General features: G+C 42.2%; 2 protein-coding genes across 3 annotated transcripts in view; both read left to right on the top strand.

Moving 5' to 3' along the window:
* rprd2b (regulation of nuclear pre-mRNA domain containing 2b) overlaps positions 1 to 243 on the top strand; it is a 13,441-nt gene extending 13,198 nt beyond the window's left edge. Inside the window, exon 11 of the mRNA XM_025007823.2 lies at positions 12 to 243. Within this exon, the coding sequence (XP_024863591.1) occupies positions 12 to 243 (232 nt within the window). The remainder of the gene's footprint in view (positions 1 to 11) is intronic.
* A 4,543-nt stretch (positions 244 to 4,786) lies between these two features.
* tars2 (threonyl-tRNA synthetase 2, mitochondrial) lies at positions 4,787 to 13,583 on the top strand. 2 transcript variants are annotated; one of them, XM_017425026.2, is made up of 18 exons: positions 4,787 to 4,980; positions 6,652 to 6,833; positions 6,916 to 7,030; positions 7,177 to 7,298; positions 7,501 to 7,609; positions 8,056 to 8,120; positions 8,221 to 8,299; positions 8,803 to 8,949; positions 9,034 to 9,132; positions 9,529 to 9,698; positions 9,790 to 9,952; positions 10,320 to 10,457; positions 10,786 to 10,863; positions 12,114 to 12,214; positions 12,634 to 12,735; positions 12,859 to 12,931; positions 13,061 to 13,175; positions 13,338 to 13,583. In XM_017425026.2, exons 1-18 carry the CDS (start codon positions 4,903 to 4,905, stop codon positions 13,478 to 13,480), a joined length of 2,079 nt encoding a protein of 692 aa, XP_017280515.1. In that variant the 5' UTR covers positions 4,787 to 4,902; the 3' UTR covers positions 13,481 to 13,583. The 2 variants fall into 2 exon arrangements, with proteins under 2 accessions (XP_017280515.1, XP_024863592.1); XM_025007824.2 differs by lacking the exon at positions 13,338 to 13,583 and having other exon boundaries at positions 12,879 to 12,931; positions 13,061 to 13,181.
* Positions 13,584 to 15,244: the final 1,661 nt, after the last annotated feature.

The raw sequence follows: 15,244 nt of genomic DNA, 5'->3' as shown, positions 1-15,244 counted from the left end.
CCCCCCGCCAGTCCTCCTGCGCAGCCCCACAGTAAAACGCCGCACCCCGTCCCCCTCCTCAACCTGCCCGCCCCTCGACCCCCGATCCTCCCCACCCCCCTCCCGCAGAGACCCCTGCTGCGAGGCCAAAGCATGTCTCAAGATCATCTGGCCAGGGGTGGGTTTCGGAGAGGGAAGCGCTCCGGCCCCCATTTCGCAGGTGGTCCCTTCCAGAAGAGGCCTTTCATCCCCCCGCGCTACTGAAGTGGTCGTCTGCGACAAGCCGAATGAGAAGCCACGCGTCTAACAGTGCAGTGTGTGTTAGCCCTGCTGGTATGAGCCCAGATATCTTAACTCTGTTATTTAGCTTGAATGAAACTACCTTTTTTTTTTCTTTTTTAGGTTGTGTGTAAATATCTGATGAAGTCTTTCCGCTCCAGCTTGGTAGCCAGTCATCTTACACTGTTCTCAGAGGTCATCGTAGCGCAGAGTGTTGTGTAACCCTCTTATCTGCAATTCTACCACTTGCCCGTTACACATTAGATTTAAAAAAAAAAAAAAAAAAAGTTTCTATAGGTTTGGTGCAAAAGTAACAAGAATAAAACGACAAGCAGTTCAAGCAGAAATTAAACCGTAGTGCGTTTAGACTTTTGTCCACCTGTGTGATTCTGGGGTTACTTCACGGGACATGTACAGAAAAGGACGTAGTGATACAGAAGTTTTAGTTTTTCATGGGGGTTAGGGTTGCAAAAGGGGGCGGAAGGTTTGCTTTTTTGCGGGTGGGATTTTGGAAATATTCTAGATTGGGAACTTTCCATAAGAATTATGGGGAATTTAAGGGAACTGGGGGCGATTTAAACAAACCCCTATCATATCCACTTAAAATTATAAACTCTGTTTTGTCACAGGCTGATTAAGTCACAAGCAAGGGATGAGTTTGACCTGAAAGTAAATTTATTAACCCGTTTTGACGGCGATGAAGCTACTGATAAGATCACTGTCACGACACATTTAAAGAATAATGAACGTTTTTCCAGTCTTTTTTTTTTTTTCCAAATGAATGCAGTTTTATCTACATGGAAACAAACTTCAGAAGAACTCATTTTTGTGCCTCTCGTTGCACGAAGCAGCAATGAAATCTGGTTGTTTTAGTCAGTGTGTTTAAAATCTTCAGCCTTATTAATTCCTGTGGAAAGTTTCCAACTTAAAAAAAAAAAAAAAGAAATCCTAGAATTTTCAACCTTACGTGTGTGATACTGATAATAAAAGGAGCAGCTAGGCATTTTGGGAGATGCGTGCCATTAGCTTTTATTGTGAAAGTGGAATAAAGCCACTCGTATAATCCTGCTGTCTTATGAAGCTTAACATAAAGATGAGGAGGAGGAGGAGCAGCGAGCCTCTGCTGAGGAAAAAACTGAGGCTAGTCTGCTGCCCGGTTTGAGTCTTCATGCTCGGCTAAATTCATCCATCCATCTCCTGTTCTTTGGTTTTATACTCGCATCGCCTCACATCTCCCAAAATGTCCAAAAGGTTCTCAGTGTTTTACGATTTTTGAAGTGACGAAAGTAGATTCCAAAGTGATTTCCTCTTTTATGAGTAAACGGACGTTCGCTCTTCATCCAAAACTGATATTTTATTGGAAAAAAAAAACAAACAAAGATTTGTTGTCGCAGGTGAGGTTAACGCTTGTTCTCAAACCTTTCTGTAAATTATATTTTTCTCTTTCTCAGCCTTTTTGTTTCTCCCACCTGTCCTTCCCCACTGTACATTTCTGAGCTTGTAAATATAAAGAGGGACTTGAGTTTTTGTCTTTAAGCTTTTTATTTTTGTTAAGGAGGAAAACGATGTGACTTCTTCACTGTGATTGAGGTCTTGGATAAGCTTTAACCCCCCCCCCCTTTCTGCAGTCTCTGTCCTGCCTTTTTCTAACCTTCCTTTAAAACCAACCACTCTGAAGAAGACGGCGAAGATAATTATTTCACTTCTTTTTTTTTATTTTTGTGACGTAAATGTTTGCCTGTGCGCTCTATAAGTCAAACCACCCGATGAAGTAGATAGCGAAAAGAGGGAACCGGATTTTTCAACCTGTTTTGACTTGAAATAAAATCCAGAGTTTCAATTAAACTGGAGGAAGGAAGACGGGGTTACATTAACTGGTTACAGCTTCTCACTCTGTTCTGATTTATTTCTCTCCCTGTTTTCAGCCGAGCTGCACACATCTCCACAGCTGCCGTCATTCTCACGTCGCATCATTTACCGGTTTTACTTTCTCACGCTGCAGGTTATTTTCTTTCTTTCTTTTTTTCTCTCTGTAAAATTCACAAATATTGGTTTTTGCAGCCGAATCGAATGTTTTGCCTGAGCTAATTTGAATATATTTAAAAAAAAAGGTGCATTGAATCGGACCCCCCCTCCCCTCCTCTGCGCTGTTTCTCTGCTGGTTTCATGCTTCCGCTCATCTTCAGAAACCATTCTCTGCGCCTCTCAGCCCGTCGCCCTCCGTCATGCAGCGTTTAGTCCCCACCCCACCCCCCCGAACGTCGCACTCAGTGTCTCGCAGCTCCTGTTTTATTATTTCTGCTCATCTTGAAAGTGTTTCTTCTGCTTTTTACTTTTTATTTTTGTACGATTTGAGTGGAATTGACAAACCACGTTGCCACAGACTCCTGCATGAAGGCGATTGGCACGTTTATAAGCTCTTGTGTTACCGAACGCCTACCTGTTGCCTACCAACGTTCAGATTTAGCTTCGCACTACGGAGGAGGAAAGCGACGCATGTTCTTTATTTTCATGCAAAACAACCGTCACGTTTAAGGTTTTACTTGTCCCTGTAAATAATTATTTTTCTCTCTTTTTGTTTGTTTCTGAGTTTGAAAATGACTGAAGATGTAACGAAGCTGATGGCCTGTATATATTTGATAAGTTCACCTGCTGTTTTCATCAATGATGCTATATCTCTGGTCTTTGAGTGTCCAATCCTTTCTGTTGCGATGAACACACACACATTCCTCACCTGCAGTAGGAAATATACTTTTCTAGAGGAAAATAGAGCGACTGCTACGAGGAGACGTTACTTTCTGCCGTATGGAGTTCTTCAGTCCTCGCATACGGAGTGAAATGGTTGTAAAGTTAATGGTTTACAACCATTTCAGCGCCCCTAGCAAGTGGGACTTTCTTGATTTCCTTCTTATTTTTCTCCTTTTTATTTTTTGTCAACTATTCAGCTGCAAAACACTGCTGCAGGAAAACCACTTTTTAGAAATGTAATTTAAAGCTATTAACAGCTCCAGATACAGTTCAGTGCAAAAGCTTTACACCACATCTTTTAATTATATTTTGTTTCCAGCCAACCGGACTTTCTTAAACTTTTGATCAATCAAGCTCCAGACTTTTTTATTTTTTATTTTAAATGTTTGCTTTTTAGACTTTGGCTGCATCATATGCTTAAAATATGAGGAATCTGGACAAGTTGAGGATGAAAGAAGTCGTCATGTTGAGTGTTAAAAACTCTGCAGCAGATGAACTGTATCAGAGAGCTATACTTTTTAGGAAACGGGCCAAAAAAAATCCAAGAATGTCTGGAATATTGGAAGCAAAATATAAAGAAATAAGGGAAAAAAAAGACTTTCACACCGTATATACGTGCAGCAACATGGACACCATTTGCCAAACTTGTTTGTATTTTTTTGTGATTTTTACACATTTCTGTTCCCATGACCTAGAAATCCCCCACTAACAAAATAACATTTAATCTTATTTAGTTATCAGGGAATACCTGCGTGTACGCTGACTCATGGCCGTTGTGTTTGTGGAGCCTTCGTGCAACATTAAACGGGAAAGAAGCCATGTTTTAACCGCACACCCTGATATTCCAGGTCCCTCATGTTCAACACTGGATTTGTGGATTTAAGGAAAAAGATCCAGGTCTAATTTTAAAAATCAGTCGGAAAGTGCTTAGAAGCTCTTGGAAACCTACAGATTTCTTGTTTGTTTTATTACTTATGGCTTCTTAGGGTTTATCAAATTCAAGTTTAAGATTCTCAGCACTATGGCCTTAACTCAAGATTTTAGTAGAAGCTAAAATTCAGTTTAAAAAAAGAGTTGAAGCTGCATTTAGATTAAATGCATTAAATGAACAGCAGCATTTTCTTTCCTGTGGTGCCATGTCTCTCCCAAGTGGCAGATCAGTGGTACTGCAGCTAGAAGCCACTTGTCTGGCTAATTTTGATGCAAATTTAGAAATACTGAATATAGTTTAATAAAAGCAGAGGTAAATAAGTTCAGGGACGTTTTTTTAAGGATTGTTCTCATTTGTTCAACGCTAATATATGTTGAGCAAAAATGCTTTTTAAAGCATTTTTTATAGAGTAGGTTTAAAATTTTGTGTAAATCACATAAATAACACCGAGGGTTAAATGTTTAATTGAAAAAAATAATAATTTCGGCACTAAACGAGCGGAATGAAAGGTAGTCATGGCGCATTTCTGAAGGCGTAGAGCCCCGTGAAGGAGCACACGCCGCTGCTCTGTCTGGATGCAGCAGGTTGGTGCTTCTTTTTAAAGTTAACAGCACGCGACGAACAACGCATGCGCACTGTGGTTGAGGCAGTCTGGAAAAGCCTGACCTCACTATGCAAAAAAAACTTGTTTTTAAATATACATTTTACCTTGTATTTCCTAACTTAACGCTATCTTTTGACGCAGCTGCTGTGAGGAAAGCGCGCTCTGGGTGTCCACAAGCCCCCTTGGAGCGCGCACGCAAGTTCCGAAGCTGCGTCACCAGTTGACGCCGTCGACGTCACCCCTGCTTTTCTTGAAAAAAGAAAAAGCTTCCTATGTGTCATGGCTGCTCGCGCTGAAAGTGGTGGAGTTATGTGAGCCGTCTTTGTTGTTAATTAACCTGTAGGCAGGAGGAGGGCTCGGAATGGCGGTGACCCAGTTGTTTCGGCTGGTTGTCAGAAAGTCAGCAGTTCGCGTAACTTCCCACAGGAGTTACAGCAAGGTGCGCTACCCAACGGCTACAGCGGAAACGGCAACTGCTAGCATTAGCATTAGCCGCGTCCCTCATTAGCATTAGCATTAGCTGCCAGAACAGCCAGTGTCAGGGTTGTTGCTACAAGTGATGTTCATATTGCTGGTTAAAACGAGGAAACCGATTGAGAGCAGTTGTGTACCATTTAAAGGCTGTATAGCTGTCTACATAAACCTTAATTACGTTTTAAAAATCCGTTTTTTAAAATAATGATAATTAAGGATTTTGCCTGTTTTCTAGAGAAACATTTAAATGGACTTTTTAGATGTGAAGTCTAATTAAAAGCTAAGGGATATGTTTTTTTTTTAGTACTGTCAGGTCTGGCTCAAACCTAAATTGTTTATATTTTGCATATAATGAGTCATTCTGTAATGTTCTATAATGATGAATGAATTTTCCATGACCATTTCAGAATTTATTTATTTTTAATGACTGTTTAAGCTACTCAACTTCAATTCATGCAGGCCTAAAAAAAAAAAAGGCTCCAAACTCAAGGGTTGAGCCAGTGTTGTGTCGACACGTACCGCACAGCTCAGTGAAGACACCATTTTTAAATTTAACAATCGGGTACTTGTGCTGGGAATCTGGATCATTTGGCTAAACTAACCTCTCTTATTTGTTGTTTTTCTTTCCCCAGATTGTTCTGGGTTTCTTTAGTTAAATCTATGGGAAATGCCAAAGATAACAGATTGACTCATAAATTTTAGCGCCAGCAACATATTTCTCAAAGAGTTATTAGCTGGAAACTTGATGCAGAGTAGATCGATGGTGATGTTGTCTCTTTGCTGGATTTTTTTTCCCCTGGTTGTTAAAGACATGACTTTCAGATGTCTCTAATCGGCTTTAGATGCTTTATTTTAGCCCTTTCTTTGGATTTTGTTTGTAAATTAATCTTCCATTGGATACATGACCATTTCTGGGGCACAAAAAACAAGTTTTTATGTTTGTTTAAATAACTTAACTCTGACCTCTTGAATCATTCAGGCCTAAAAAAGCTCCAAGCTCAAGGGATGAACCAGTGTTTACGCAGACATGTAGCACACATACATTCTTTTTGTCCTCCACTTATCCACAACTTTTTAAAAGCTTTCAGGAAGTCTGTCTCCTTGAAAGCAAAATATAAAGAGAGTAGGGGTGGCTTTAAATCTTTTTCACATAACTGTCTTTCCTCTCTTCTGCTCTCTCTCTTATTTGGTTACCTTTAAATTAAAATCAAACAAACTAGATCCCAATATCATAAAGACAGAGTGCTTGCATTGTTATACTATCGTGTATGATGGTTAAGTCTTAATATAATAATTATGGTGGGACTATTAATCACATGTTCAGAGTAGATTTGATTTCCATCTCTTCACTTGAATCAAAGTGTACTGAACTGACTTTTATTTCCATTTAAGCCATTTTAGATGTGTCTAAATGTGATAACTTGATATATAATAACTAAAGCAAGAGTGGTAAAGTTCAGAATGGGTTATCTCAGGAAAATGGTTTGGATTCTTGAAAATCTGTGGTAATTCAGTATTTTTAATCAGATTAATTGTTTTTGCAGCTCTAAAATGCTGTAAAGTTTACTTCCTGTCCTCATTTTCTGCCCTTTCTCTTCCTTTTGCCCATTTTCTCCCCTCCTCTCCTCTCCTCCAGCTTCGACTGTCTCCAGCTTTAAGTGAGCGACTGCGTGTCTTCGAATCTCTCAGGGAGAAGCGAGGGAGGAAGGAGGGGGTCGATGGGACGGAGAAGCCACTCGCCATCCGCCTGGCTGGTGGCCGCACGGTGACGGGAACAGCCGGCGTCACCACACCCCTTCTCGTTGCGCAGAGTGTGAGGTAATCGCGCCGTAGACCCAGGCAGGTGTTGATGTGTTGCGTCTCTTCAGGTGTGGCAGCGTTAACGCGCGTTTTACTGCAGGCTAAAAGGAGCCCTGGTGAGCAGGGTTGATGGCGAGCTGTGGGAGCTGGGGCGCCCTCTAGAGGCAGACTGTGAGCTACAGCTGCTGGGGTTTGACACAGCTGAGGGAAAACAGGTAAATATCCGTTGACTGTGGCCAAATAATTCACCGAAAAACCTTTTTATTAATGAGTTATATTTACTGTTGGATATTCCTTTTTAAGTCCATTTTTTTTGGCATTTCTCGCTGGATCTTTATGCTGTACCAACCATGATTTTCAGGCAGCGTGGAGGACAGGAGCGTGCGTCCTCGGTGGCGTGTTGGAGGGCGTGTTTGGCGCTGAGGTGTGCAAAGAAGGAGCGTCGGAGTTCGGGCTGTTCTGTGACTACGTGTTGAACGACAGGTGAAGTTTTTCCATCAGTCCATTTTTGGACAAATCTAGTTTGTTAAAAACCTGAACAAAGTAGCTGGAAGTTATTTATCAGCAGTCTTGTGTTTATATTCAGCCACTGTTATCTGACTTTCTGACACGCTGCTCGTCTCGTCTTACGACCACGGACGTTTCAGATTTAAATTTTTGTACCTTAATGTGACTTTGCCCACAGTTCCGTCTCTCTGAGTGAGGTGGAGGCGAGGTGTAAGGAGGCCGCAGCGCTCAAACTCCCTTTAATCCGATTGGAGCTGAACGCAGAAGAGCTCGGGGAACTTTTCCAGGTCTGTAGCACTGGCTGTACTTCTGTAACATCCAAAACCAACATATGACTGCTCAACAAATATTTCTTCTGGTATTATGTGGAAATCAGCTGTGTTATTTTCAGCTCGGTTTGTCTTCCTGTTTCACACGTTTACTGTTTTTTACCGATGATGACTTCTCAGTGGCTGTTTGATTTATTTGGCTCAAGCCTAGTGTCTTTATTTAAAAAAAAAAAAAAAAAACATCCACGCAGCCCTGTTTATTGTAAAAGTCTTCACCCATGTGTGGAATCACAAAACCTAACCTGAATAACAAGTTCCGCAGTGAAAAGTAACCTAGGAAATATTGAAAACGATAGAAAAATCTGGAAATTGTTTGAGCTCGTTTTCCAGTTCTGAAGAAGTACGGAAAAGATAAAATAAAGAATGATTTCCTGTTTCATTTTCCAAACATCTTTGTGTTCCAGGACAGTAAGCTGAGGCTGCAGCTCGTTGAAGAGCAGACGAACGGCTCCACTGTAACGGTGTACAGGTATGGATAAATTTTCACAGACTCAGCGTAGGCTTACCTCTCAGTGCCTTGCAGAAATAAAAATGAGTGTGTTTTCTCTTTGTGTGTGTGTGTGGCTCAGGTGTGGCGACATGGTTGCGGTGTGTAACGGCCCCCTCCTCCCTCACACTGGCCTCCTGAAGGTCTTCAAGATGCTGCAGGTCTGTGGATGTTTGCAGCGCTCCTCCATCTTCTTCAGTCTCTTGTTGTGCTTATATCCTCTACCCTTTTTTTATTGTTGTTTCCTCATGAGCCTGTTTGTTCGGTTTTAGCTGCAGGATTGAGATCCAGCTCACTAAAAACCAAGCATTGATATCTTTCTTTGAGCATTTGGTGGTGCTCACTGCAGCCAAACGGGCCACGTTATCTCATCTTTCTTTTGGACCCGTGCGGGACACACAAATGGAATTTTCCTTGTCGTTATTGATCCAGGGGCCCGTTTCCAAACTGGGTCGACTGGAATTCCACCGCAGCGAGGCGCTGGAAATATTGTTGGCAGGATGTTGTGTTTGCCAGAGGCCGTATTTCTGTTCCTGACTCCTGCTAACACAGTCATCCATCAGTTCACAGTTCTCTCTTTTTGCCTGGTTCTTTCCGTTGCTCTCTTACCACCTGTTTGTTCAACTCGTTATTCCCCTCCCCCGCTCTGTGTCGCCCCCCCCAGCTGTCCTCCGTCACTCTGGCCAATCAGACAGCGTCCTCGGGTTTGACGCGCCTGTCGGGTGTGGCGTTTCCAGGAGAGAAGGATGGCGAGGAGTGGGAGAGGGAGCAGGAGGAGGCGAGGAGGAGAGACCACAGGCGCATAGGAACAGTAAGCTGGGAATCATTTTAGAAGGGGACAAAAAGAAGAGCACACAATAAAATGAAGTAATCACATTTCAGTGTTTCTGCTCAGGACCAGGAGCTGTTCTTCTTTGATGAAGTCAGCCCCGGCAGCTGCTTCTTCCTCCCTAAAGGAGCCCACATCTACAACACCCTCACAGATTTTATTAAGGTGCTCATTCAGTATAAATTCACCTTTTGGAAAGTGACAAGACTTAACTTGATTTTGTTCGTTCCTCAGCCCAGCTTAGGAACTAAATCTAAATGACTACATTTAGTATTATTAATAATAATACAGTTATGTAAACTATAAGACTGACCTTTTATACAATCCTAAAATGCAGCTTTAACTACAAGCTGTTTATTGTGTTTGTATTTTTGGCTTAATAACAATTATTCTTTCGCTCACACGCCTAAATGTGAGTCCACTTTTCCCACCTGCTGTTCAGGTTGCGATGTTTTACGGTTTCAGGATGTCACTGCTGCTTTTCTAACGCCCCTGCTGTGACAGCCTGACCCGCTCCGGTACTCACTGTTGCACACATCCTTCCTTCCTGACCTCTCGCAGAGCGAGTACCGAAGGCGAGGCTTCGCCGAGGTCGTGACCCCGACGCTGTACAGCACTGCATTGTGGGAGCGCTCGGGCCACTGGGAGCACTACAGCGAGAACATGTTCACCGTGACGTCGGAGGGCGCGCAGACCTTCGCTCTGAAACCCATGAACTGTCCCGCTCACTGGTGAGCACCAGCACGCACAGACATCCCTGCAGCTGGGTCTTTTTTATTTTTTATTTTTAACAGGTCCTGACTCGGGGTTTCTTATGTTTAGTCTCATGTTCGAGCACCGAGTTCGCTCGTGGCGGGAGCTTCCGCTGCGGTGGGCCGACTTCGGGGCGCTGCATCGTAACGAGCTCTCCGGAGCTTTGGGAGGTCTGACTCGGGTCCGCAGGTTCTGTCAGGACGACGCTCACATCTTTTGCACTCCTGAGCAGGTAAAGCATGCTTTTTTTAAAAAAAAGGAGAAAAGCAGAGATTATATTCCTCGGCTGACAAATAGGCTGTGATTAGATCGGCCGCACAAATAACTCCTGAGACATTCCAGGAGGCCTCAGCCTGGATGAATGGATGAATGAAGGTCTTTGTCCCGTTCAAACATAATACCTTCATATTAGTGTTGCTGCTGCAGCTTTACAGTCATCTCCATCTTGTTCATCAAGTCCTGAAACCCTCCCACGTTGTTTATTCTCCAAGTTGTCCGTTTGCTTTCCAGTAATTCACAAAGGTCACAAGACAATCAATAAGTTTCCTCTTGTTGCTCCAATCCTGACTCGCTTGCTTGTTTTTTGTTTCCCTCCCCAGCTGGAAGAGGAGATTGTGGCTTGTTTGGACTTTGTGCGGAGCGTCTATCAAGTGTTTGGGTTTTCCTTCCACTGCCTGCTCTCCACACGCCCCACGCCATGCCTCGGGGAGCCCGAACTGTGGGACAACGCGGAGCAGGTAAACGCGCGCTTCCTGTCACTTCTCAGGCCAAAGATGGCGTGTGTTTATGCTGTTTATATAAGTGGCTGCCATTTAAATGAAAAATCTTTTCCACTTAACCAATCAGCTGCACAAGTGGTACTTTCCTGTTTACGGCAGCTCTATGTTGAGCTGAATCCCTCGGATGCCTTTTTTTTTAAATAAGCTCAGTGGCAGCGTAAGCTAATTCAGCTAACTGTAATTGAACATTATGGTTGTGAGCTCCCACAGCTCCTTAACACAGAAACATGTTGATCATTAATGTTCCTATATTCTCTCCTCTGCTGTTTGCTGTGTGTTGGAGCAGCAGTTAAGGAAGAGTCTGCAGCAGTTTGGTGAACGCTGGGAACTGAACCCCGGAGACGGAGCTTTTTACGGCCCAAAGGTGAGCGACAGGAGCAACATTTAGTTCATCCAAAAATAGGTTACAAACAAAAACAACTGGACTTCTGTTCTGTAGCTGAACACCGAGCTACAGATTCAGCTGCAGAAAAGAATTCCCAGTTGTTTTTGTAGCCTTCTTTTAGATTTACCATGTCCTGACTGACATTTAGTTAAAAACTATAAAAGGTTCCAGACTTTGTAGTAAACAGAGTTCTTCAGTGTTTACGTAAAGCAGTCAAAACTATAGATACAAGTTGTTGGGTTTTTTTTTTTGTTTTTTTTTAGCCACTACAGATACAGAGCTATTGCTAGCCAGACTATTTTGTAACTTGTCTTTTCTGGAAAATTCAGTTGTTTGTTGACAAAAGATCTAAAAAAAAAAACACCTTCTAGGATCCTGTTTATTGCACACACAATAAATTACTCCAGGTTACAGGACAGACTGCATCTAATTGTGCTTTTAAATAAGTCATTAAGCTCATTTGACAGATTTACAAAAAAAAGACATGGGATTTAGTTTTGGGATTGTTTTGTCACTTTCTCACAACCACCTGGTTCAGTCACGGGGACAACAAACCTTTTCATGCATGTTTTTGCTCTGAATTAAAGCAATGAAATAAAAGAAGTCAGTGAGATTTTACATGTGGTCAAAAGCGTTTTTTCCTTTCAGTCAGATTTAGGCTCCTCTGATAGATAAATTGACTCGATACTGGTGAGATCTTCATCTAAAAATAAGTCCTGGTTTCAATCTTTGCATCTAAAACCTAAGAACAAAACTAACAAAGTAATTTCTTAAGTCGTCAACCTGTTAAAAATGATGCGTTGATTAATAATTTATTTTATTCTTTAAAAGTCAGCTTATCTGTGCCGCGTCACACGTCGCCGGACTTCTACCACTGACCGTAAAATGGCGTAAATTGAGCTCTGCTTTCTTTGAGGCAGTTTAATTTGTTTGTGCAAGAAGCGAACGAGCATCCCGAGGACGTCCAGAGGTAGGTAGACAGGATCAGAGTCGTGTGAAGGAACACAGGAGGAGGTAGGTCAAGTCAGGATGAGCGTGACACGACTCCCAACAAACATTTTTCATAGCCAGGTAGCGAGGGTGTGTTGGCCACAGTTAGGTAGTTAAACGTCTCCCAGAAACATGAAGTTTGTCACCGTTTCTGTGCACAAATATCCACTTAAATCAGAGCTCTGAAACCAGAAGCAGGAGTGGCTCTCCAAGCTTTACTTTCTCGTGTTTCTCCACAGATTGACATCCTGATTAAAGACGCGATCGGCCGACAGCACCAGTGCGCCACAATCCAGCTGGACTTCCAGCTGCCGATCAGGTTCGACCTTCAGTACGTCGGGTGAGTCGGTTCAGAACCGCTGCGTTTGGCTTTCGGTCTCTGAAACATTCCTCCGGCTGTGCTGCGTTAAACCTGCGCTGCTTTTTGTTTCTGATAGCCTCATGTTTGTGTTTAAAGTTCAGGTTAAAAAGGCATAAATTGAGCTGAACAGAGCCCTTATCTAATCCTGAATAAGTCCTCACGCTCCCTGTTCCTGCCTCTAATCTGGTTTTGCTTTAAATAATCTAAAGTGTTTTGATCATCAACTTATAAGGAGAAGAATCTTGCTGGAAATAGTCATGTTTTTGTTTTTAAAAAAAGAGCAAAGGGGAAAAAAATCTTGAGCATTTGTGGTTTTGGTTGTTTCAACAGATACCTTTTAAAAAGCCCTGTTTATAGATTTGAACTCTGACCCAATCACTTCTTAAATCTCCCTTCAGGCCAGACGGAGAGTCGTACAAACCAGTGATGATCCACAGAGCCGTGCTCGGATCACTGGAGAGGATGATCGCCATACTGGCCGAAAACTTTGGAGGAAAATGGTGAGGAGATCGTAAAAACTGCAGGATTTGATGAAGCTGTTCAGTAGAATGACACTGTTCATGTCCCCTAACTGGCAACTTACCATTTTTATTATTATTATTATTATTTTTGACCCAAACCAGGCCGCTGTGGTTGTCTCCAGCTCAGGTGATGGTGATTCCTGTAGGGGGCAGCAGTGAGTCGTACAGCAGGCAGGTCAGTCTCAGATGGAAGCCTGCCAATGATCTGTGCTTCGTCTATTTTTCCTATCGTGATTAATTTGTTAATATTAGAAGCACTTTACAGATAAAATCTTACATTTTTCAACTCTTGTCTCCTCTTAAGGTGGTCCAGCAGTTCCGTGAAGCCGGCTTCCTGGCTGATATGAAAGACGATCAGGGTGCGACCTTAAATAAGAAGATTCGCTCGGCTCAGTTGGCCCAGTACAACTACATATTTGGTAAAGATGAATAACTAAGATTTATAAAAAAAAGGAGGTGGTTGAATAAACTAAAGCCTGTTGCTGTGATTTCTCTCCATGAAAGCACCGTTTTGTTTGTACCTCACTGGTACCGATGTTAGCATATTTAAGCGCTTTGTTTTCTTTGTTTTTTTTTCGTAGTGGTGGGTGATAAGGAGCGTGAGAGTGGGACAGTGAATGTCAGGAGCAGGGGGGGTAAACAGCTGGGCAGGAGGCCGATGGAGGAGGTGCTCAGGGCCCTCAAACATCTCCAAGACACCAGGAGCAACCTGGACGAGTTCTGATGAGTTTCTGGAACAAATGTTGGCTTCAGGTGTTCTTTTTTTTAAAAATGTAAATGTTGTAAAATATAAAAGAATGACATAAACACTGACGTTTTTGCTTTTCCCTTGTTGCTGATTTGTTCTTTAATGGAATTTGTTTTTAGATATCCGCCCGAAAAACATTCAGAGTAGAGATTTAAGGCTATTTAAAGATCTTTATCAGACTAAAACGAGTACTCAGCTGCAATTTGTTCAAAGTATTTAAAATAAATATGCAAACCTTCTGCTTTCATAGGTTTGTCATCACATGGGCCGAAAAACCAGACATACCTTTAAAAGTCTGTTCGGAAGGGAGGACACGCGGAGGGGGATTTGACTAAAATAGGAAAGGTAGCAGTTGTGTGTTTTTATCGTGCGTGTTTAGTGGAAACAGAAAAGTCAAGGTAAAGGTCGAAGGGATTGGACGTTTTCCCTTTTTTTTAATGAGAGAGGGCAGCAGGATGGAAAAGACATCAGTCACAACACTGATACCGAGGCAAAGAGGGGAGGTTTTGGCGTTGCTCTTTCTTCTAGCTGGTTTTGTCCAAAACGTGGAGCTAAAACACCCACCCAGACAGCACAACCAGCATGCCAACATTACACAGTAGTTGCGTAGTGATGACACACACCATTTAACTCCAGTAAACGCTCCTCAAATCCTCACAGATAACGGTTTAAGCCTCCCTTCTCGCTCCTCGTTTCCCCAATGTGCCCACCCTCCACCCTCATTATCTCCTCTGTCTGTAATTCTCTCTCTCACACACACACACTTTTTCATTCAACCAGAGAGGAGTCCCACAGAGTTCGTAGAAAATTATTTTTAGCCAAAGGGACTTACCACAAAAGAAAACTGGGTGACATCAATCCACAAAACAGATTCAACTTGCAGAAGAAAGCGTGTAAACAGAATGAATTCCTGATGGCTTCAAAGAAATTCTTCAATGCTAAAAAATCCACACCATGAAAACAAACTTTTAATGGCTAAAGGCCGTAAAAAATCTGTAACGTTCTCAGTGAGCGGGACTCGTTCAGAGTCACGGTTTAGTCAAATCTGAACCAGAACTTGATAAAAGTTGGTGGTTTGGTTTTCATTCGGCACCGAATATCAGAAAATTGTGAAACGTGTTTTGTGCTATTTTGCCAGAACTGTTTTCGCACGTCTGACTTTGTCTGATCAACACTCCCAAACTTGGTATTTGTTTTACCAACATACAAAAAAACAGGACATTAAATCATCGCAGTTGAGAAACCAGAGTCAACAAATACTTTTCTGATTTTGGTGGAAACACATTAGGACCCCAATTTTAACCAATTGATGGATAGATGAACTCCAGTTTTACCTGATGGATGGATGAACTCTAGTTTTAACGGATGGATTGATGGATGGATGGATGAACTCCAACTTTAACAAATAGATGGATGGATGAACTCCAACTTCACATGATGGATGGATGGATGAACTCCAGCTTTGATTGTTACAGCTTTGAAACTTTTCCGTTTTTGCAGTTTAAAGCTACTTTAAAAAAAGAGTCAACAGGAGTTTTATTTTGAACCCAACATGCAGATGGCTGGGCTTAAAATCTCCTGGAAGAGAAGTGAAATGTCTTCAAGAACCAAAGCAGAGAATTAATTTCCTTCTCTTCCAGCATTTAGGATTGCCATCACCCAGAAGAGTGAGATTTTACCAAAGCAATATCAGAGTGGATCCAGTTTTTTTTTCTGTTTAACTCTAAGCACAAGTACACA

Source organism: Kryptolebias marmoratus, linkage group LG16, assembly GCF_001649575.2.
Source record: "Kryptolebias marmoratus isolate JLee-2015 linkage group LG16, ASM164957v2, whole genome shotgun sequence".
Lineage (NCBI taxonomy): Eukaryota > Metazoa > Chordata > Actinopteri > Cyprinodontiformes > Rivulidae > Kryptolebias > Kryptolebias marmoratus.
Note: the sequence above shows the minus strand (reverse complement) of the source record. Positions and strands in the feature narration are given on the sequence as shown.

What these genes read in the sequence shown, in the direction of transcription:
- tars2 (XM_017425026.2), top strand. Translation starts at nt 4,903, where the DNA reads ATGGCGGTGACCCAGTTGTTTCGGCTGGTTGTCAGAAAGTCAGCAGTT. An exon ending in TGTGGGACAACGCGGAGCAG is followed by an intron (nt 10,458 to 10,785) that starts GTAAACGCGCGC and finishes GTGTTGGAGCAG; the next exon opens with CAGTTAAGGAAGAGTCTGCA. An exon ending in GAAAACTTTGGAGGAAAATG is followed by an intron (nt 12,736 to 12,858) that starts GTGAGGAGATCG and finishes GACCCAAACCAG; the next exon opens with GCCGCTGTGGTTGTCTCCAG.